Source organism: Ochotona princeps, chromosome 3 (genome assembly GCF_030435755.1).
Source record: "Ochotona princeps isolate mOchPri1 chromosome 3, mOchPri1.hap1, whole genome shotgun sequence".
Taxonomy (NCBI): Eukaryota; Metazoa; Chordata; class Mammalia; order Lagomorpha; family Ochotonidae; genus Ochotona; species Ochotona princeps.
In genome coordinates, this window is record NC_080834.1 from 67,662,304 (window position 1) to 67,683,438 (window position 21,135).

Here is a 21,135-nt window from a genome sequence, read left to right on the forward strand (position 1 = left end):
CTCACTGGAAAGTTCTCACACATTAGTGAAGCATTTTTATTTTAACAATAGCACTACAAAACTTTATTACAGGTGAATGCATATATACAGATATTTTTCCTGAGGTCTTAGAACTCACTTGCATTATAGAGAAAATTCATAGCAGCAAAACAATATATTAATCACACACCATGCTGGACATACTTACTTTTCTTTCACTTCTAAAGCCTCCCCTTCCTTGTCTTTATCTTCATCAGACTTCTCTCCTTTAAGCATGGGCTGAGAAATAATATCATCCGTGAAAGAACTGAAATAGGATTTGATAAACTGTGGAGATGGCATCAGAGGTTCACGGTTCTGAAATTTAATCATGGGAGTATATCAGGACAAGAGACCAATAGCCAAAGTAGGCACACTGTATAACATAAACATGACTACTGTAAAACTAAAATCCATTTTCAAATAACTGAAGATTAAATTCCCAGTTATAGGACATATGACAGCAGCAGTGGTTAAGCTGTCAGTCCCAACTGTTCAAAGCAGGCTATAAATAAGCCTTTCTCCTCTCCAAAGATAGGACCATGTCTTACACAGCTGCTGCAAAGCTCAAATAGACCATGTGAGCTTTCACCTCAGCATCTCCAAGTCACATCAAAATTGTATCTTTTGTTTTACTTCTTTTTGCCACGTCATCTGATTAATAATTATGGGAAAATTTTGTTTCTCTTTATGACGTACAATTAGAGTGATACATTTTAATAAAGAGGGAATCATACAGCCAACAAGCTCTCAAAAGAAATTTTGGATCTTTTATTCACAAAATTGAACGTAATGAGTAAAATTTTTATTGAAAAGTGACTGAAAGCGACAGAGGTAAAGATAAGGCACACACGCATGTGTACTCCCATCTGCGGGTTCACTCCCCAAATGCCCACAATGACAGGGTCAGACTGAAGTCAGGAACTGAAAACATCTCCTGCACGAATGGCAGTAACCCAATCAGTGAGCCATCACAACTTCCTCTCAGGCTCTGCAGTCATAGGCAGCTTGAGTCAGAAGTCAGAGCTGGGTATCAAAGGCTAGATAGTTCAATATAGGATGTAGGCACCTAAATGTGCTGATGAATTCTACAACTCATGAATAATGAACACCATTACTGTTATGTTGGTAGATTTAATATCCTTGCACTTGAAGCAGAAAAAGGGAATCTGACTTTGTCAGAAAATAGTCTAGAAGAAAATGGAAAAAGGGAAAGTGCACATTTAAAAGTTTGTATTTGGGCCTGGTGCCGGGGCCTAGCCACTGAAGTTCTCACCTTGAACATGCTGGGATCCCATATGGGTGCCAGTTCTAATCCCAGCAGTCCAACTTCCCATCCAGCTCTGTGCCTGTGGCCTGGGAAAGCAGTCAAGGACGGCCACAAGCCTTGGGACCCTGCACCCACGAGGGAGATCCAGAAGAGGTCCTTGCTCCTGGCTTCAGATTGGCGCAGCACCAGCCGTTGCGGTCACTTGGGGAGTGAATCATCGGACGGAAGATATTTCTCTCTGTCTCTCATCCTCTTTCTATATCTGTCTCTCATCCTCTCTCTATATATCTGACTTTGCAGTAAAAATACATAAATCCTTAAAAATAAATATAAAATGGCCCAGCGCAACAGCATAGCGGTTAAGGTCCTCGCCTTGAATGCTCCAGGATCCCATATGGGCGCCGGTTACATAAATCCTTAAAATGGCCCAGCGCAACAGCACAGCGGTTAAGGTCCTCGCCTTGAATGCTCCAGGATCCCATATGGGCGCCGGTTATAATCCCGGCTTCCCATCCAGCTCCCTATCTGTGGTCTGGGAATGCAGCTGAGGATGGCCCAAGACTTTGGGACCCTGCACCCGTGTGGGAGACCCGGAGGAGGCTCTTGGCTTCAGATTGGCTCAGCTCCAGCTGTTGTGCCTGCTTGGGGAGTCAACCATCGGACGCAAGATCTTCCTCCCTGTTTCTCCTCTCTGTATATCCACCTTTCCAATAAAAATAAATAAATCTTAAAAAAAAAAAAAATAAAAAGTTTGTATTGAAGTTTGTGCTCTTCTGAAAAAGACTTAATTTGCCTTAATGAAGGCTAAAATAAATAAATCTTTTAAGTTAAATGTTCACCCATCAAATGACAAATATGTCTAAATAGATTTTTACTACAGAACGAGAAGAACTACAATAGTGGCAGTGACTCATCACTCTAAATTTGAGTAAGAAATTTCAAGTAACACTTAGTTGAAACTGGGTAAATCATTAATGCCTTTTAACTTCTTCTTTCAAAAGAAATACCTTCCTGCTTTATATAATCATAAATTTTTAAATCAAGATGTTACAAACTATTGAATCTTTAGTATCTAATATACAGCATACAGAATCCACTTCCACCATTTACTAACTATACAACCATTCTCATTGAGCCTCCAGTAGTTTCTTCATCTTTAAAATGGCAGTCAAGGGGTAGGCACAATGGCTCAATTAGTTAATTATCTGCTTGCAAGCAATGGCAACCCACATGGCCACCAGTTTGTGTCCTGGCTGCTCCACTTCCCATCCAGTTCCCTACTTATAGCCTGGGAAAGCAGAGGAACACAGTTCAAGGATGTGGGATTCTACTCCCACAAGGAAACCTGGAAAGAATTCAAAGCACACGGTTTCAGATCAGCTCCAACCATGACAGTCATACTGTGAGTGAACCAATGGATGGAAGATATTTCAGTCTCTTGTTCTCTCTGTAAATCTGCCTTTCCAATAAAAGTAAATGAATCTTAAAAAAAAAAAAATAGTACTAATGAAATAAAATGGCAGTGGAAATACCTATTTTATAAGGTTATTATAAAAATTAAGACAATACTACTTTTGAGACGTATTCTGTGATTTACAAAGTGGCACACAAACATTAGAGAATATAAATGGATGGGGTGGGTGTGTTATGTGACAGTTAAGGTGCAACCTGGGATACCTACATGGCTAATTGTAGTGGCTAGCTTTGAGTCATGGCTACTCCATGTCCAATACCACTTCCTGCTAATCTGCATGCTGACCTGGATGGGTTCCAGGTTCCTAGCTTCAGCCTGGTGCAAGTCTACGTGTTGCAGACATTTGAGGACTATGTCTTTTTTTGGTGAGTTTTTAAAAGTACTTCTTATATTGGAAGATTAAAAAAAAAATTTGGCACCAAAAGAAAGGAATTTTTAATTTCCATTTTACACATATTTTCTGAGGTACCTTTTTGTAAGAGTCTCTTGCTAAATTGTAGTCCTATTAAGGCAGAAGCATGACTTTCTTCATCCAAAATGTGCAATACACACTGTACCAGTATATAGCACCTCTATCACCTTTCCCAAAATAAATTACCTTGTATTTTTCTTTGGCTTTCTCTTTTCCAAGAAGTTTAAGAACTTTATCTGCTAACAGCATGCTTTGTTGGTTTTGGAAGCCTTCTAATATACACACAGCAGTGACATCTAGAAATGATGGAAAACAGTCTGAAATTACTGGAAAGCTGATCATCAGCATTAAAGAGGCACAATGAACTACAGAAAGCAACAACATGGGCCCGGCGGTGTGGCCTAGTGGCTAAAGTCCTCGCCTTGAAATTCCTGGGATCCCATATGGGCGCCGGTTCTAATCCCGGCTGCTCCACTTCCCATCCAGCTCCCTGCTTGTGGCCTGGGAAAGCAGTTGAGGACGGCCCAATGCATTGGGACACTGCACCCGCGTGGGAGACCCGGAAGAGGTTCCAGGATCCTGGCTTCGGATCGGCACACATCGGCCCGTTGCTGGTCACTTGGGGAGTGAATCATCGGATGGAAGATCTTCCTCTCTGTCTCTCCTCCTCTGTGTATATCTGGCTGTAATAAAATGAATAAATCTTAAAAAAAAAAAGAAAGCAACAACACAACACTCATGGCCTGAAGACACATCTGCTTTTGTTTCTAATAAACTGATTCTCAGAACTTTGGTTTTATATACTCTGCCAACCTCAAAAAGCTCAGAAAGTTATTCCATTTCTCTGGGGTTTGTTTTCCTCACACATAAAACAAAAAAGGCTATGCTGCATGATTTCTGATGTTCTTACTGCCCCAACATTCTATGCATAGCCAATGAAACAAGTAATTTAGGACTGTTCTCTTCCAGCCAACATAGTATGTCCGTCTCACATCTGGTCTTTTGTGCAGACCTCAGGATTAGTGTTTGTCTCTAACCCACCTTGCCACAGAGCTCTCAAAATAAATCCATTTCAAAATAGGACTTCTGTTTTGTGATGTCACAGTGGCTTGAAATTAAAAACAAAACCAATGGTTCCTTAACCTTTCAACTTTAACACATTCAAATAATAGCTGTCCCTATTCTTGTGTACTAAATCCCACACAACTCCACATCCTTCTTCTTCCAAACAAGTCCATTTACCATCACATTTTCCTGATACAACCTTGGCTAGTGGCACCAGCAGTGCCTTTTTCTCCACTTGCAATTTTGAAGTCTAACTCAAAATTCAGAATTCCCTTTACTAAAGAAAAAGTCCTACCCACTACCAAAATACACAATATCACAAAGCCTCAGATCTTGCTAAAACCCTACGAAGCACTTTCATTTGGTAACTTAGATCTTTAAAAGTGTTTTCCCTGTTTTAAAGGTTTTTTTTAAAGGTTAACTCTTATAATGCTTTTAAAGCAGATATATATGTAATACAAAGCACTTGCAGACTACAAAAATTACACTTTGGGTTATCTCTGTCACTTAGATGAAATGTAAAAGTCAGTGGTTTATGCTCTAGTTCTAGTTTTGGAAGCAAACATGGTCAACTAAGAGTTCACAGAATATGACATCTATTGAGAATCACAAATTCACTTTAATGCTTTACAACACTTAGTTTCCAAATGATATAAAGATATTTTCAAATATGAGTGTTAAAATACAAATGTTTTCTTCAATAATTTGCCTCAGTTATTTCATATTTATACTGATTATTAACCAAAAACACATAAAATTTAGAAACTACCACTATGATCTTTTTATTTACGGAATTGTATCAATAATTGTTAACTACCAAGTTAGCATGTATGGCATATAAATGCCAAATTATAACTTTAATATCATAGGCAGAACAGAACCAATGCTTAAGTATATGAATTTCAATTTAAACTGGAAGATAGGGTAAGAGCTTCACTTTTATACCTGTATCAGTATTCATAAAGCACAGCTTCTAAGTTTATCAATGACTACACAGCTTTAACAATTTTTCTGATGTAAAAAGAAAAATACTCTCACCTTCTAAACATTCCTTCTTATTGTCTAGCTTCTCGTGGGCTTTTGCACGTCTAAAGAGAGCTTTCACATATTTGGGATTAAGTTCAACAGCTTTTGTACAATCTTGTGCCACCTCTTTCCATTTTTGCTGTAATTGAAAGTATTAACAAAAAGTTACACTAAAAACAGCAAAAAAGTATTCCCAAGCTAGAGCTGACATCCAAGATACTTATCTGTAAGATAAGCAAACAAATTCGGAAAATTAAACAACAGACATACTTAGGCAATCCTTTTACCTCCAAATTTACAAATGTACCTGCAATTATGTGCTTTCATCATGTCTTTCTTCCCTCCTGTAAAGCCAAAGAAGCACCACTGTCACCAAAGGCCTCCTCTCCAGGGAGTGGCCTGGATCTTCACCCTCTCCATGTCAAGGATGTCAGTGCTTTGCTAGCTTTTCTCTCAGAAATCTTTTCCATGAAATCACTCCATGTACCTCCTCTTACATTTTCATCTTTGAAATCTTTTATATTCCCCTCCAAATACCTCCCTACGCCTTCAGCTGTTCTTTGATGTCACATGCCCGAAGACACCAGGCTTCTCTTTTCCTCCAGCCTTACTAGTGGCTCCTTTTCATTTTCTTTGTTCAGTTCTTCTACCTGATCTCAAGATCTCCACTCACTCCTTAAAGGAGCGCATCAATTATCTGGTTTTATGCAATACCTAGTATTAAATAACTCCAAAACTAACTTTTTTACCCCAGATCACTATCCTAAATCAGACATTTCTCAATTCAGCTGTCTCACTGCTTCCTCCATCTACCCTTCTCCACTCATTGGTATTAAAATTCCTGTTTCTCTTTACCCTTCACACTCATCGCACTATCTCACCTGGGTTACTGCACTACCATCCTTGTTCTCACCGCCAACACGCTTTCCTCATTTCAGTATATTCTCACCAGAACAATGACACTATGTTCCCACCTTGCTTGTAACCCTTAAATATTTCTCACTATGCTCAAATCAAGTTCAAAATTTTAATAATACCTACAAGGGTTAGCCTGATTTGGTCACTGTCTACCTTTCCAATTTAATCTCTATACTCCAGGAACTGTTGTACTCCTTTAAATCTAACTCTTTCCTGCATCAGAGTGATTATACACACTATCTCTTCTATTTACAGTCTCCTCTCCCTGTTTTGTAAGCCAACTACTACGCACCCATACATAGAATGAAACAGATCTGCATTTGATAATCTGAAAGGCTATACAAGGTATAGTGGCAACTGAAAAAGTATTTCACATATAGATGTATAATAGAAACTCACCAAGGGAGTTTTTCCTTTTCTCCTCTACATATGCTACTATTGCATATGGAGAGAAAAGTTCAAAAATGGGACAAAGTTGCTAAAAAAAATTTTAATATGTTATACATTTTATAAAAATCAAAATAACATGTAGCTTTGGAGCATAAATATGTAATCAGCAGAGATAAAATTGCTTCTAAAGTATTATAATTGAAGGACATAAGATGAAAATCATAAAATTTCAAAATCTGTGCTGGCTAGCATTAACTGAAACTTCAAGCAAATGGAGAACAAAAGGAACGGAAACCACAAGCTAGTGTACATACCAACTGCTCAAAGGCAGCAGCTCTGTTCTGATAAAACGTGGAAAGGTCGACGTTCTTCTCTGTAGGACACAAGCTAATAGCCTCTGTGTAGCACTGAATAGCATGTTCATATTTTCCTGCTTTAAAATATTTATTGCCTTTGTTCTTTGCTGCTTGGGCTCTATCAAGAGAATTCTAAAATAGAAAGAAACAATTATTAAATGCTAATCAACATTTAAGAATAGACTCCAATTACACAATTTATGTAACAAAGTGATAAGAGAAAAACGAAGATACAATGATTGCAATGTAAGCTGCTTTATGCAGTTATCTTCATGGGACAAATTCTCAGTAGTAGGACCGCTGTGTCAGAAGGCTCACAGAGGGCATGTTTGGGGTAATGTTAAGACATCATTGTGAATACTTGTATCCCATACTGGAGTGCCTGGTTTTGAGTTCCAGTTCCACTTCTGATTCCAGCTGCCTGCTAATAATTCAGACCTGGGAGGCAACAGACGATTTAAGAAGCTGAGACCCTTTCATATACATGGGGACCTGGCTGTGCGGGGAGTTTGGGGCATTACCCAACAGATGGAGTATCTCTTGTTCTCTGGTTTTGTGGCTTTCAAATTAAAACAAAAATAAGAAAATAAAACTAATTTATTAAAATGTTCACATTTTTAAATTTCAAAAACACTTAATCACGTTCATCTTATCATATATAGAAGAATGCAATGTACATATTTCATTTTTAAGACTTGTTCTTTTATTTGGAAGGTTAAATTACAGAAAGAGGATACAGAGAGGTCTTCCATCTGCTGTTTTACCCCCCAAACAGCCACAATGGTTGGAGCTGAGCCAACATGAAGTCAGGAGTCAGGGAGCTTATTTTGGGTCTCACACGTGGGTGCCGGGGCCTAAGGACCTGGGCCCTCCTCTGCTACTTTCACAAGCTATTAACAGAGAGTCTGTTCAGAAATGGAGTCTTGGGGACTTGAACCCATACCCATATGGGATGCTAATGCTATAGGAAGACGCTTAACCTGTTATGCCATCATGTTGGCCCCAATGTTCATCTTTTTAAATTTCAGAAACGCTCAGACTTTTCCATAAAGGCTGCAGTGCTTTAAAGTATCACTTCTCATCATTCCTGCTGCATTTGATGTAATGACTGTGTTCAATTTATGCCAGTCTAATGTGTACAAGGGTACTTTACAAAATTTGCTATTTTCTGTCAGCATTGTCTGATTTTAACGAATATGGGACTATGAGACAATTCACATACCTACAACAGGTGAGCACAGACAAGACACAAGCAATGGAGCTGCCCCTACTGATAATCCAAAGACTCGGGACTCAGAATCTCCTAGTTACTCTGGTTTCTCTTCAAAGCAAATAAATCTTTAGCTATTTAAAAAAAAAACCAACAACAAAAAAAGGCAAGACAGCCACTTTCTCTGACATCTGCTCTCTCACCCTTACTCATTTCACTTTTCTTTCTTTCCGTTCCATTTATTTATCTTTTGTTTTCTTTCCTTAGTCTGACTATTGCTGTAGTTCTTTTTTAATAGAATGCATAGAGGATTCGTAGAAAATTAAGAATCTGACATAATACACAGTTACTTTACACTATCTGGCTTCAACAAGATATATGTGTATTTTAGGTGGGGGGATGAAAACAACCAAAAGTACAAATGCATTAATAAATAATAAATAAACATAAATATCTTTCCTGTGTTGGCAGCTTTAATTATCTTCCCAAAGCATGAAATACAACAGCAACCGGGCCCGGTGGCGTGGCCTAGGGGCTAAAGTCCTCGCCTTGAACACCCCGGGATCCCATGTGGGCGCCGGTTCTAATCCCGGCAGCTCCACTTCCCATCCAGCTCCCTGCTTGTGGCCTGGGAAAGCAGTTGAGGACGGCCCAATGCATTGGGACACTGCACCCGTGTGGGAGACCTGGAAGAGGTTCCTGATTCCCGGCATAGGATTGGCGCGCACCAGCCGTTGCAGCTCACTTGGGGAGTGAATCATTGGACGGAAGATCTTCCTCTCTGTCTCTCCTCCTCTCTCTATATCTGACTTTGTAATACAAAAAAAAAAAAGTATGTGAAATACAACAGTAACCTTGAAACACCTTTTAAGGATATACTTCAGGAAAATGAAAATATGCCAGGACTAAACCACCGAACACGCACAAAATATCCACAACAAAAGGCAGTGGGCTTTTAGCCCAGTGGTTAAAGTGTCTGCTTTGCACACGGACTGCTTGGGTTCAATTCCTGGCTCTGGCTTCCGATCCAGCTTCCTAATACTGTAGACCCTGAGACACAATGGAACAGCAGTCAGGAACTGCGTTCCTGACACCCATGTGAGTGACCTGGATTAAATCCCCAGCTTCTAGCACTCATCCACTATGCACATCTGAGGAGTAAGCTAGCAGATGAAAATGAACACTTTCACTTTCTGTGTCATTCAAATATTTTATTTGAAGATAAATTTCTCTCTCCGCCCCCAAATAAATATAATTTTAAAAAATGAAGTTTTTGGTTCTGGTTTCATTCTCTCTGCTCAGCTCTCCCAAATACTGCAGGCATTTGCAGATTAAACCAGCAATAAAGGAAAGCGCTTTCTCTCTAACCATCTAATTAATTAATTTTTAAAAACTGCTTACAAAAGCAAAATCAACTAATAACAGATGCATCCACATTGAATAGAAAACTGCTCTGAAATGCATCAAATACAATGTGTCAAAAGACTGAAAGGCTCTCTTGTGGGATTTTCAAAAATAAAGTTGTTTTTAAAAGCACATCAATTAAGTCTTGAAAAATGAAAAAGAAAATTAACTTGATGACTAGACTGTAGAGGAGAATCAAGATACCGGAATAGGGTGAGGACTTGTTTAAACAGATGAAGAAACATTAAGCCAGGGTGAAGTAGAGGGCACATTCCAGGAAACAGGAGAGGACAGACTAATGGCAGAGGGGCACCTAGAGACTGATGAACACAGGAAAGCAGTGGTGAAGAGACAACAGTGTGGTGTTGCAGTGACCAGAAACTCAGCAACATTCAACCAGTGGTGATCTGAACTGCACCAGCAGCCAGAACTCCACCAGCAACCAGGTGGGAAGGGGAGTTACCTGGGAACTCAGGAGGTGAACCCAGACAAAGAATTGCCTGTTCTTCTGGTTTGTTTGAAAAGTAGCAAAGACAGAGCAGTAGATTCCAAACAGCTGGTGTGGGATAGGGTGGATTTCACAGTCCAAACCCCAGAAGAGCCGAACCAGGAGCCATCTTGTGTAGGGAGGCAAAGGCTATGGGATAGGACTGTACATGTACCAAGCTGGGAACGAGATCATTTTAGCCTCAATGAATTGAAACGACCTGATATCCTACAAGTTCTACCCAAAATCAGTCCAAGTAGCACCTAGACGTAACAGCCAGCAGATCAAGAACTCCGAAAGTGGCACATTAGTAGCCATTTTGTATAGTGTGGCAAAGGCTTTGGGAATGCAGGGAGCAAACTCACTGAACTCAGTGCATTGCACTGGTTCCACACCAAAAATAATACCGACTCTGACATCTTATGACTCAAAATAGGTCCATGTGGCCCTCAAACCTAACAGCCAGCAGGTTCCTGCAAAATCAGAACCACCGAGCCTGGCACAATAGCATAGTGATTAAAGTCCTCACCTTGCACATGCCAGGATCCCATATGGACACTGGTTCTAATCCCAGCAGCTCTACTTCCCATCCAGCTCCCTGCTTGTGGCCTGGGAAAGGAGTAGAGGATGGCCCAAAGCTTTGAGACACTGCACCCATGTGGAAGACCTGGAAAGAAGTTCCTGGCTCCTGGCTTCAGATCGGCGTGGTACTGGCCATTGCAGCCACTTGGAGAGTGAATCATCAGACGGAAGATCTTCCTCTCTGTCTCTCCTCCTCTCTATACATCTGCCTTTCCAATAAAAATAAATAAATCTTAAAAAAAAATCAGAACCACCAACAATCTAGGTATTTAGGACACTTGGTGTCCCCCTAATCTTGGGAACTGAGCAAAACAGAAGTGGGAGAAACGTACAGACAATGGTGCAACAACAGCATGGAATCACAGGAGGTAGAGTGCTGAGCCAGGAACTGGGGCTATGGAGATCATGGTGTAAGTCTAACACAAGAGCCCAGACCTGAAACTTGCTAGAGGGAGTGGCAAATGTGACTGCAAGCAAAGAATCATGTAACAACCACAACATGTAAAATTGAATTGCAGACCTCTGGGTGACAGTTTAGAAATCTGCCCCAAGGAGAAGAATCTGCTAACCAGAAGTACAATCACCAAGAGCAAAAGAAGAGACAAAAGCACAATGAATATTACTGATGACTCCTCTGCAAAGCAGCAAATTCCTTTGCCAACCTGAGTTAACTGAGGAAGACATCGAGAAAATGGGGGATACAGAATCCAAAAACTCATTCGAAATCTTATCAATTCTGAAAAATACATGCAGGAATTTAAGGAAATGTCACACAGCAAATAGCAACACTGAAATCAAATCAAGCAGAATTACTGGAAATGAAGGATGCAATACAGTAAGTTAAAAATGCAGTGGAAAGTCTCAATAACACAATAAAGGAGGCAGAAGAAAGAATCTCAGAAATGGAAGGTATTTCTGGTCACAATGGGGACACAATAAAAATGGAAAGTAGAGCTGGGTCAAGCTAAAAAAAGTATTTAAGAATTAAGAGACACTATTAAAAGGCTAAAGATGAGAGTTATGGAAGTCCTAGAAGTTGCAGAAAGAGAATCAGGGTTTAAAAATGTATTTAATGAAATAATAAAGGAAAACTTCCCTAATCTGGAGCACAAATTGGGAAACAACATCTAGGAGGGGCATAGAACTCCCCACAGGGTTGACCAAAAGTGATCTTCACCATGACACATAATAAAGAACTTTTTCCTTATATGTGCATGTGAAAAAAAAATCAATTGACATATAGAGCAATGGCAAGTAAAATCACAGTTGGCCTCTTACAGGAAACTCTACAGGCCAGAAGAGAATGGAGTGACATATTTCACATTCTAAAAGCAAAAAATTGTCAGCCCAGAGTAACGTACCCAGGAAAGCTTTCCTTTGTCTTTAAAAATGAAATAAAATTCTTCCATAGTAAAGAAAAGGTGAAAGAATATGTCTCTTCCAAACCTGCCCTACAAATGATACTTAAAGATGTTCTCTTGACGGAGGAGAGGAATAGCATCCACCAAAACCAAAGGCAAATGTGAAGAACATCCCAGTAAAGTAACAACAGAAGACTAAATCAATGAACAACCTATTGCTAAATGCCAGGAACATGTTACTAATCTATATTAACCGTGAGTATAAATGGTTTAAACTCAGACAATTACCATTTAAGGCTAAGCACAAAAATAAAAAGAGAAATGTACAACTTCCCTCCACTGAAAATAAACCCTGAAAGAAGAGAAATGAGCAATATAATAAAAAGTAGGGAAGATACTAAAAAGCTGAGTCAGTATAGCAGCCACTACCAAGCATGTCAAAACCAAGAAAGGAGTGAATAGTTTAGATCCCAATATTAAAAACAGAGATTTTCAAATTGTTTTAAGCAAAAAATGTTCATGCTGCTGATAAGGCATAACCTGAAACCAAATGACATATAAAGATGTCAAAGAAGTCAAATGTTAACAAGAAACCCCAAATCAACCAAAATACCATTCAAAAGTATTACAGCGCAAGATTTATGGGAATGTCAGGTTTACAAGACAAAGATCTTCTGTCCACTGGTTCACTCCCCAAGTGACCACAAAGGTCAGAGCTGAGCTAATCCAAAGTCAGGAGCCTGAGCTCCTTCTGGGTCTCCCAAGGCTTTGGGCCAACTTCTACTGCTATCCCAGGCCAAAAGGGAGCTGGATGGGAAGTGGAGCAGCCAGGACACAAACCAGCACCCATATGGGATCCTGGTGCATGCAAGGCAAGGACTTCAGCCACTAGGCCAAAGTGCCAGACCCACTGCACACGACAGTTTAATGGATAATTGAGCAATATGTAATCAAAACAAAACTGGATAATCATAAGTTTCCGGTTCTGATAAACCTTTAAAATAAACTCTATTACCTTACATATTAAACAGAAATGAAAGGAAAATACTGCTTTCAACTTCTTGAAGATTTCAATGCTTCTAAGTGACTGAGAATCTTAACACCGCACCTCCAATACGAATGTTTTAGGTTGAAAACAACGTAGCATATTAAATGCATATAATTGGCACAGTTGACAATAAATATGTCTCAAACTTTTTTAGTATTTTAAAAGTCACAGGCTAAATAAAAATATTTTCTGGACAAAATAAACAACCATGTTTCACTGGATAAATAAGCAATGAACTCCAAGAAGACCCTTAATGATATCAGGAGAATATAAAGAGATGCTAAAGAACATGTAAAGACTTAAAGAACAGAGAGGAACCTGGAGAGTTAATGTATACAAGGATTCTCCTTAAAAAACGCACATTTCTTATTTTCATTTTAGTAAACTCTAAACAACTAGAAAGAATCACCTGAATCCTTCAAATAGTCATTTGCCTGCAATTAATCAAATTCAACAGTTTCCAAAAAGATAGCACATTCTATTTGCCTATAGCATTAACTTTGGCTAACATCCTCTTGTCCTTTCTGCTCACTCCCCATCCTATTACTTCCTGACCGACTATTTCACTTCATCAATAAAAAAATAGAGAATAAAAGACAATACAATAGGCAAAGTACAGAAAAGCTACTTATTTTCCCTGATAGATTCTAGGACAAAAAAATGTGGCAGTGAAGATACCACCTAAGAAGTCTACATCCTGTGTTGGAGTGCGTGGGTTGAAGTGCCAGCTCTACTTGCAATATTAGCTCCCTATCAATCAATACCATGGGAGGCAGCAGATGACAGCTCAAGTGCTTGGGTCCCTCTATTTTCACAGGAGACTCAGATGATGCTCTGGACTCCTGCCTTTGGACTGGCCCAATTCCAGCCATCATGGCCCTTTGGGGAGTGAACCACTGGATGGAAGACCTCTTTATCTCTCAATAAATACTAACCCAAATTAAAAAAAGAATTAAATTTGTGCCTATACTACATGAATGACACAGTTAGTTTACAATTAAGGATCATGCAAAATATGAATCATTAAAGTCAAACTCATCCATCGGAACTGAAAGCAAACAACTCAGACTTAACTGTCACTGCTCTGTTCACTACTCACTCCAAGGCCTGAGGTCAGTAAGTGAGGTAGTTTGATACTGTTTCTTTCAGTTTTATTCTCCCAGATTAGAAAGTAATGTTTTAGATGCAAATTTCAGCTTTACAGAAGTAGCAAACAGCTCTTGGAACAGTTACTGCAAGAGATACAAATGTCAGTAGCTACTGACCAATTGTTACTTTTATATGAATTAAAGCTAGATAAACAAAATCCCTAAGAAAGCAATTTAAGACAAAAAGAAAGTCCTCTCCCATCTCCTGTCCTGAACCTGTACACACAGACGCCCAGGGGCAGCAGCTGTGGAGCATCAAGTTAGGCTGCCACCATTAACACCCATCTCCTACACAAAGTGCTGGCTCCAGTCCAGACATTTCCACTTCCCATCCAGCTCCCTGCCAATGCAACTGGAAGGCAGCAGAGGAAGGCGCAAGTGCCAAGGCTCCTGTCACCCACCTGGGAGACAGACACCGTTCTGAGCACCTGCCTTGAGCATGACCCACCTGCAGCAATTGAAGTAATTTGGGAAGTGAATCAGCCAATTGAAGATAGGTCGATCAATCTCTCTCTGTCTTTCAAATAATGTCTGTCTTGCTCTGGCACCTGACTTTTCAAAGTAATTATCTTTTTACAACAACAACAACAAAAAAAAAGAGGAAAAAAAAAGGGAATTGAAAACTTCTGAGTGTCCCTGGTAACCCTGATATAAAAAATCAGGGGTCCAGGGCAGTGGCACAGTGGGTTAAACTGATACCTGCGGTGTGGGGCATCCCATATGGGCATCAATTGGAGTTCCAGCAGGTGTACCTCTGATCCAGCTCCCTGCTAACAGCATGAGGGAAGTGGTGGAAGATGGTCCAAGTGCTTGAACCCCTGTTATCCACATGGGAGACCTGGAAGAAGCTTCTGGCTCCTGGGTTGGCCCTTGCCCTACCCCAGCCATTAAGGCCATCTGGGGAGTAAATCGGCAGATGGAAGATCTGTCACTCCCTCTCTTTATAAATGAACAAAGCTTAAAAAAAATTTTTTTAAAGATTTATTCATTTTATTACAGCCAGATATACACAGAGGAGGAGAGACAGAGAGAAAGATCTTCCGCCTGATAATTCACTCCCCAAGTGACCGCAACGGCCGGTACCACGCCGATCTGAAGCCAGGAGCCAGTAACTTCTTCCAGGTCTCCCACACGGGTGCAGTGTCCCAATGCATTGGGCCGTCCTCCACTGCTTTCCCAGGCCACAAGCAGGGAACTGGATGGGAAGCAGGGCTGCCGGGATTAGAACCAGTGCCCATATGGGATCCTGGCATGTGCAAGGCGAGGACTTTAATCACTATGCTATCGCGCCAGGCCCGGGAGCACCAGTTTAAGTCCCAGCTGTTCTACTTGATCCCCACCCCCCTCCCCGCGTGATCATGCCTGGGAAAGCAGCAGCAGATGGCCCATCTGCTCGTGCCTGACACTCACATATGAAGTTCCTGACTTCTGATTTGGCCATCTGGGGAACGAACCAGTAGATGGAATTCTCTCTCTCCTGAACTCTTTCAATAAATAAATCTTTCTAAATTAAAAAAAAAAAATGTACAGCTATTGCTAGGGTGGAAAAGAGCGTGAGGATTCTGCTAGTTCAGACCAAACAAATGATTCCCCAGATGTAAAACTCACTGAGGTCACCAACTGAAAGGCACTTTTCTGAACACTGAGCTATTCCTACAATGCAAATGATGGTACGTCCAAGGTTTCTGTCTAGTTTTATTGCAGGTCTAAAGTCATAAATTTTAAAGCAGTTGATGTTTCATAAAGAATTCAATTTTAGTTTTTAACAACAGATGAGTGAGCATTAATCATTATAACATCAAACAATTTACCAAACACCATGAAATTTAAAAATTGCTTTGTTGGACCTGGTGCGTTGGCTCAATTGGCTAAATCCTCACCTTGCAAGCACCAGGATCCCAAATAGGCACTGGTCTGTTGTCTTGGCTGCTCCACTTCTCATCTAGCTCCCTGCCTATGGCCTGGGAAAGCAGTAGAGGACGGCCCAAAACTTTGGGACCCTGTATCCACGTCCATCTGAAAGAAACTCCTGGCTTTGGATCAGTTCAACTCCTAGTGTTGTGGCCATCTGGGGAGTGAACCAGCAGATGGAAGATCTTTTTATCTCTACTTCTCTCCATTACAAAAAGAAAAGTGATCTGCGGTTTCAATAATCTTTAAAAGAAAATGCTAAAAAAGAAAAAAAAAACTGTAGAAATTTAAGAAAATCTAAAATCTGAAAGGAAATTTTCTAAAGGCTATCAAATACCAAAGTCAGAGTCCCCAAGATAGGGCAGAGCAGCCGAAGCTACAGTGAAATATTAAAAATTAGTTTCACATATAAAGATCATAATTAACAATTGCTACAAAACTACGAATATCCCTCATTCATCTCCTACTCTTCCATACTTAAAAAGCAAATGAAACCAGAGGACCAGGGTAGATGTGGGACGGACTCGGCTAGGTTTCAACCTCAACTGAGCCATATATGAGCTATATGTGGGTATGGACGAGCCGTGGCTGGGCTGAAACTTCCAACAGCAGGAACCAGAATGGGTTGAAGACCAGTTAAGGAAGGCTGCTGCTCCTGCTGGGGCAAGAGATGGAATGAGCGGTGCTGGCCCATGGACCTGCTGCTATGCGCGAAACCTGACACCAGGAGGGGGTCTGATGGAGGAACCTGAACAGTTCCTCTGACAGGACACTGACCCTACAAATAAGCGCAGGAAGCAAGGAGGTAAACAACCCAGAAGAAGCTATGGAAAATGTCCCACTGGCACACATCTGGCTCGGGTTGAGGGCAGACCAGGCTGAGCCAGTTCTCGTCATCCACTGGCAAGTCCGAGCGCTGGATCTGGGTGGGGGGCGGGCCAGGTTTGGTTGTGATAAAAACAGTACACAACACAAAATGCCAAGGCGAGGCTGCCTGTGCCTGTTAGGAACGCAGCACCCAACCAGCACACTTCCCACGGGTTTAGGTGAGGGTTGAGTGTGTGATGGGCAGAGCCAGGATGGACTGTAATACTCATTGGTTCCGGTGGAGGTCGGGGCTGAGAATAGAACCAACCCAGCAGTTGCAACCACCAGCTGATCGGGGTGATGGACTGAGGCGGACACTGTGCTTGCTAGTACATATAGGAACCTGATCTGGGAACACCTCAAAGTTTCTTTGGGGATCCCTTCAATCAAAATGGAGGAATCAGAACTTTAACCAAGAAAAGATAGAAGATGGAGTAGATCAACCAACCACCTCAACTATATGTTGACAGCAAAATACTGGACAAGGGGAGACTCTATGATGGACTATGTCAATCAGTGGACTCTGCACCAGCCTCACTGTACCTGGATTGTTGCTGATGGTATGTTGGAGCTTTTAATTGATCGGGATGATACTCTGCTGGCTCTGCCTTCAGACCAGAGGGGGTCTCCCTAAGAAGCGGTTGAACTTGACTGGACAATAGGATGCTGGACTCTATGTCTGGTATAGGCTCACAATGAGGGAATCCCAAATGAACTTGAGCTGTGGTTATGCAACAAGGTGGAGGAATCCACCATGGGGGGAGGGTTTGGGGAGGAGTGGGTAGAATCCCAGTACCTATGAAACTGTGTCATGTAATACAATGTAATTAATGAGTAAACTAATTTTTTAAAAAAGGGGGAAGGGCCCGGCGGCATGGCCTAGCGGCTAAAGTCCTCGCCTTGAAAGCCCTGGGATCCCATATGGGCGCCGGTTCTAATCCCAGCGGCTCCACTTCCCGTCCGGCCCCCCGCTTGTGGCCTGGGAAAGCAGTTGAGGACGGCCCAATGCATTGGGACACTGCACCCGCGTGGGAGACCTGGAAGAGGTTCCAGGTTCCTGGCTTCGGATCGGCGCGCATCGGCCCGTTGCGGCTCACTTGGGGAGTGAATCATTGGACGGAAGATCTTCCTCTCTGTCTCTCCTCCTCTGTGTATATCTGGCTGTAATAAAATGAATAAATCTTTAAAAAAAAAAAAAAAGGGGGGGGGGGAAGCAAATGAAACCAGAAAAGATCAAACAAATGATAAACCATTCAAAAATCCTCTTGGCCACTCTTATCAGTATCACTCAGAATCATCAATTTTTAGTGCTAGATGAAATACTATTAAGTGACTGGTCATATCTAGCGAGACTGAACTTAAGATTAAGATCACCAAGAATAAAACAGACATTCCAAAGTAGCAATGCTAGAGCAATGCTAGAGGACCCAACAGGAAGCTTACACCGTGGGGCTGCTGCTGTGGCACAGCAGGTAAAGCCAGTACCGACAGCGCCGCAGTCCCAAATGGGTTTAAGTCCTGGCTGCTCTACTTCTGCTCTAGCTACCTGCTAACGTGCCTGGGAAATCAGTGGAAGATGGCCCAAGTGACCCTGCACCCATGTGGGAGACTCAGAAGTTCCTGACTGTAGGCTGGCACAGCCCTGACTATTGTAGCCATTTGGGGGGCAATCCCTCTCGCTTTAACTGTGCCTTTCAAATAAATAAAGTAAATCCTAACAAAACATAACAAATCTTGTATTTCCTAGTTCTCAGAATTCAGGGCTTCTTCCATCATACTGTGATACAACTTCTATTTTAAAAGAAAAAAAAAAGGTGCAGTAGGCATTTGGTACATCAGTGATGTGTAGCCTCACACTGCAGGCACCAAACCTCAGCGCTTCAACCCAACATCAAAGCTTCCTTTGAAACTCATCTGACTACTTGGTAAAAATCTATTTTCACCACACAAAGTGTAAAACGGAAATGACGTGCACATGTGTATAGGTGTACGTAAATTTGCATGTGTGTAAAATCATATATGTATATACCTGGGAACTACTTCACTCCAGGCTGCTGTGAATTCTGAGTTCCTCTGGCACCACCACGGTACAACTCCGAACCAGAGAAAATCCTCCTCCCACTCATCCCAGTACTGTTACACGCAGCCAGGCCAACTCTCTGCACAGCTGTCAGATACCAAAAGGATTTAAGAGTCAGCTCAGTGCACGGACACGAAGCACTTCAGCATAGACCCCAAGGCTTGTCTCCACGGCAGCGAATCTGCGGCAGAGGTGGTAGGCTGTGAAACTGACGTGCCTAGGAGGCTTCCAGCCAGGAAGTTTAGGAACTCATTCAAAGAGGAGGAAAAAAACCCAAAATGTATCACTGAGCGCACTCTTTAGAACGCTTCTGTGCACATGTATGTACAAGGTCATTAATCAGGGTTTTTTTTTCCACTTGTCAATCAACCAGCTGTTGCTCGGGACCCCTGGGGCGGGAGGAGTACCAGCTTCAGCAAGGGGAGGAGTGGCTCATTATCAAAAAAACGCCTTTTCCCATTAAGTTTTAGGTCTCTGGAAACCACAAAAGTCATTCATATCACCACCACTGAACCACGCGATTGGGTAACCCCTGGCTTGTTAATGCACTCCTCCCATTTGTACCTACAACACCAAGGATAAATGCTGTGTCACCGAATGCAAAAAAAAAGCAGAGTGTCGGAAGACCGCCAAGCCGTCCCCTCAGGCCACACTGCATCCCCGCCCGACGCCTGCCCTCCGCTCACCATCTCCAGGTGGGCACCGGGGCCCTCGGCGTGCCCGCTGGCCAGCGCCGGGCTGGCTCTGCCCTCCGGGGTCTTCCGTTCGCTGCGTCCCTTCAGGCTGCCGGCGTCGCCCCGGCCCCCGGTCTCCCGGCGCCGCCGCTGCCGGCTCCACAGGTACATGGCCCCGGCGCCCAGCAGCAGCGGCGCCCCGACCGCCAGCGCCAGCTGCCATCGCGGCAGGCCCCCGGCGCCCGGGCCCGCCGTCCCGCCGCCGCCCACCCCGCTCCCGGAGCCGGGGGCCGCCGCCGCTGCGGCCACCGCCGCCTCCACAGGCTTAGAGGCGGCCATGACGCGCGTCCTCCGCCACCGCCTCTCTGCCGAGCCTGGGCGTCCCGGCCGGCCGTCAGCGTGCGAAGGAGCACCGCAGGGAGGCAGGAAGAGCGGCCCAGAGAGCGAGCACGCCGAGCAGCCGGAGCGGACGACAGAGAGGCCAGAGGTCACCGGAAGCCCGGGGCATGCCGGGTCGGTCTAACCGTCCGCCTCCTCCCCTCTTAACTGCAGAGGAAGCGGATGAGGAGAACCACTTCCGGGTGTCTCCCAGCACTCGCGGTTGGAGGAGACTCACTTGTGGGCTGCAGCCCATGTCCTCTAGCTCAGGAACGGACAGATGGCCCTGCTGCCCAGCGAAGCGCAGGGGGTGCGAGTGTCGTGGGCTGCAGGACGCGTGGGCGACCAAGTCGAGGAAAAGCTCGGGACGCAGCGAGTGGGCGGGGCGGAGCGCTGGGCCAACTGTGGACCGAGCCGCCCCGTCTGTTGGCGCACTGGGACAGTGTCCGTTAACGCCACGTTGTTTGTGCTGGGTCTGAGCGGCCGTTAGCTCCGAGTGTTGTCCGCGAGTCGGAGAGAAACGGACGGATTGGGAGCGCCTGTAAGCGTGTGTGAGGAGGGAGCTCCAGGCTGAGGCCATGGCTTGGACGGATTTGAGGTTGCTGATCCACAGCAGCTGGCAGAAAGACTAGGTGGAAACAGGCCCATCTAGGTTGGATCCCCGCTGCTCACCATGTATGCTATGAAAGCAGTGACGTCTGTGGTGTGAGAAGGTGCTCGAATTGAATGGGTGGACGTGAGAAAGCCCCCATGGTTCTGCACGCCTTTATGTCCGTGTGTCTTGAGTTGGCACTTCGTCTGATAGCTCAGCTCCCTGGAGACCTTGGGCCTTTCTTAGTTCCAGATACCCATGCTTCTAGAACAGCGCGCTCTACCTGCTCACCTCGTTACCTAAGCATAATTTCATCATCTTCATCTCTGTGATACCTTTGTCAGGTATTTTTTTCGTGCTGTGTACCAGAGCTCTGAAAATACAAAAGCTACCCATTCAGGGCATGGTTTGCAATTTACAGTATTTTCAGAAAGGCAGATAATATTAATAGAAAACCAGGAACC

General features: G+C 43.0%; 1 protein-coding gene across 2 annotated transcripts in view; it reads right to left on the reverse strand.

Moving 5' to 3' along the window:
• Nucleotides 1–20,663, reverse strand: part of TOMM70 (translocase of outer mitochondrial membrane 70) — a 36,725-nt gene extending 16,062 nt beyond the window's left edge. The window contains exons 1-5 of one of the 2 annotated variants that reach the window (XM_058661796.1): nucleotides 20,318–20,663; nucleotides 6,888–7,061; nucleotides 5,278–5,404; nucleotides 3,361–3,470; nucleotides 188–336 (exon numbers count right to left, since the gene is read on the reverse strand). In XM_058661796.1, coding sequence (XP_058517779.1) covers nucleotides 188–336; nucleotides 3,361–3,470; nucleotides 5,278–5,404; nucleotides 6,888–7,061; nucleotides 20,318–20,659 — 902 coding nt within the window. In that variant the 5' untranslated portion in view covers nucleotides 20,660–20,663. Of the gene's footprint in view, nucleotides 1–187; nucleotides 337–3,360; nucleotides 3,471–5,277; nucleotides 5,405–6,887; nucleotides 7,062–19,713; nucleotides 20,280–20,317 lie in introns of those variants that run through there. The other variant, XM_058661797.1, reaches the window with a different exon arrangement.
• Nucleotides 20,664–21,135: the final 472 nt, after the last annotated feature.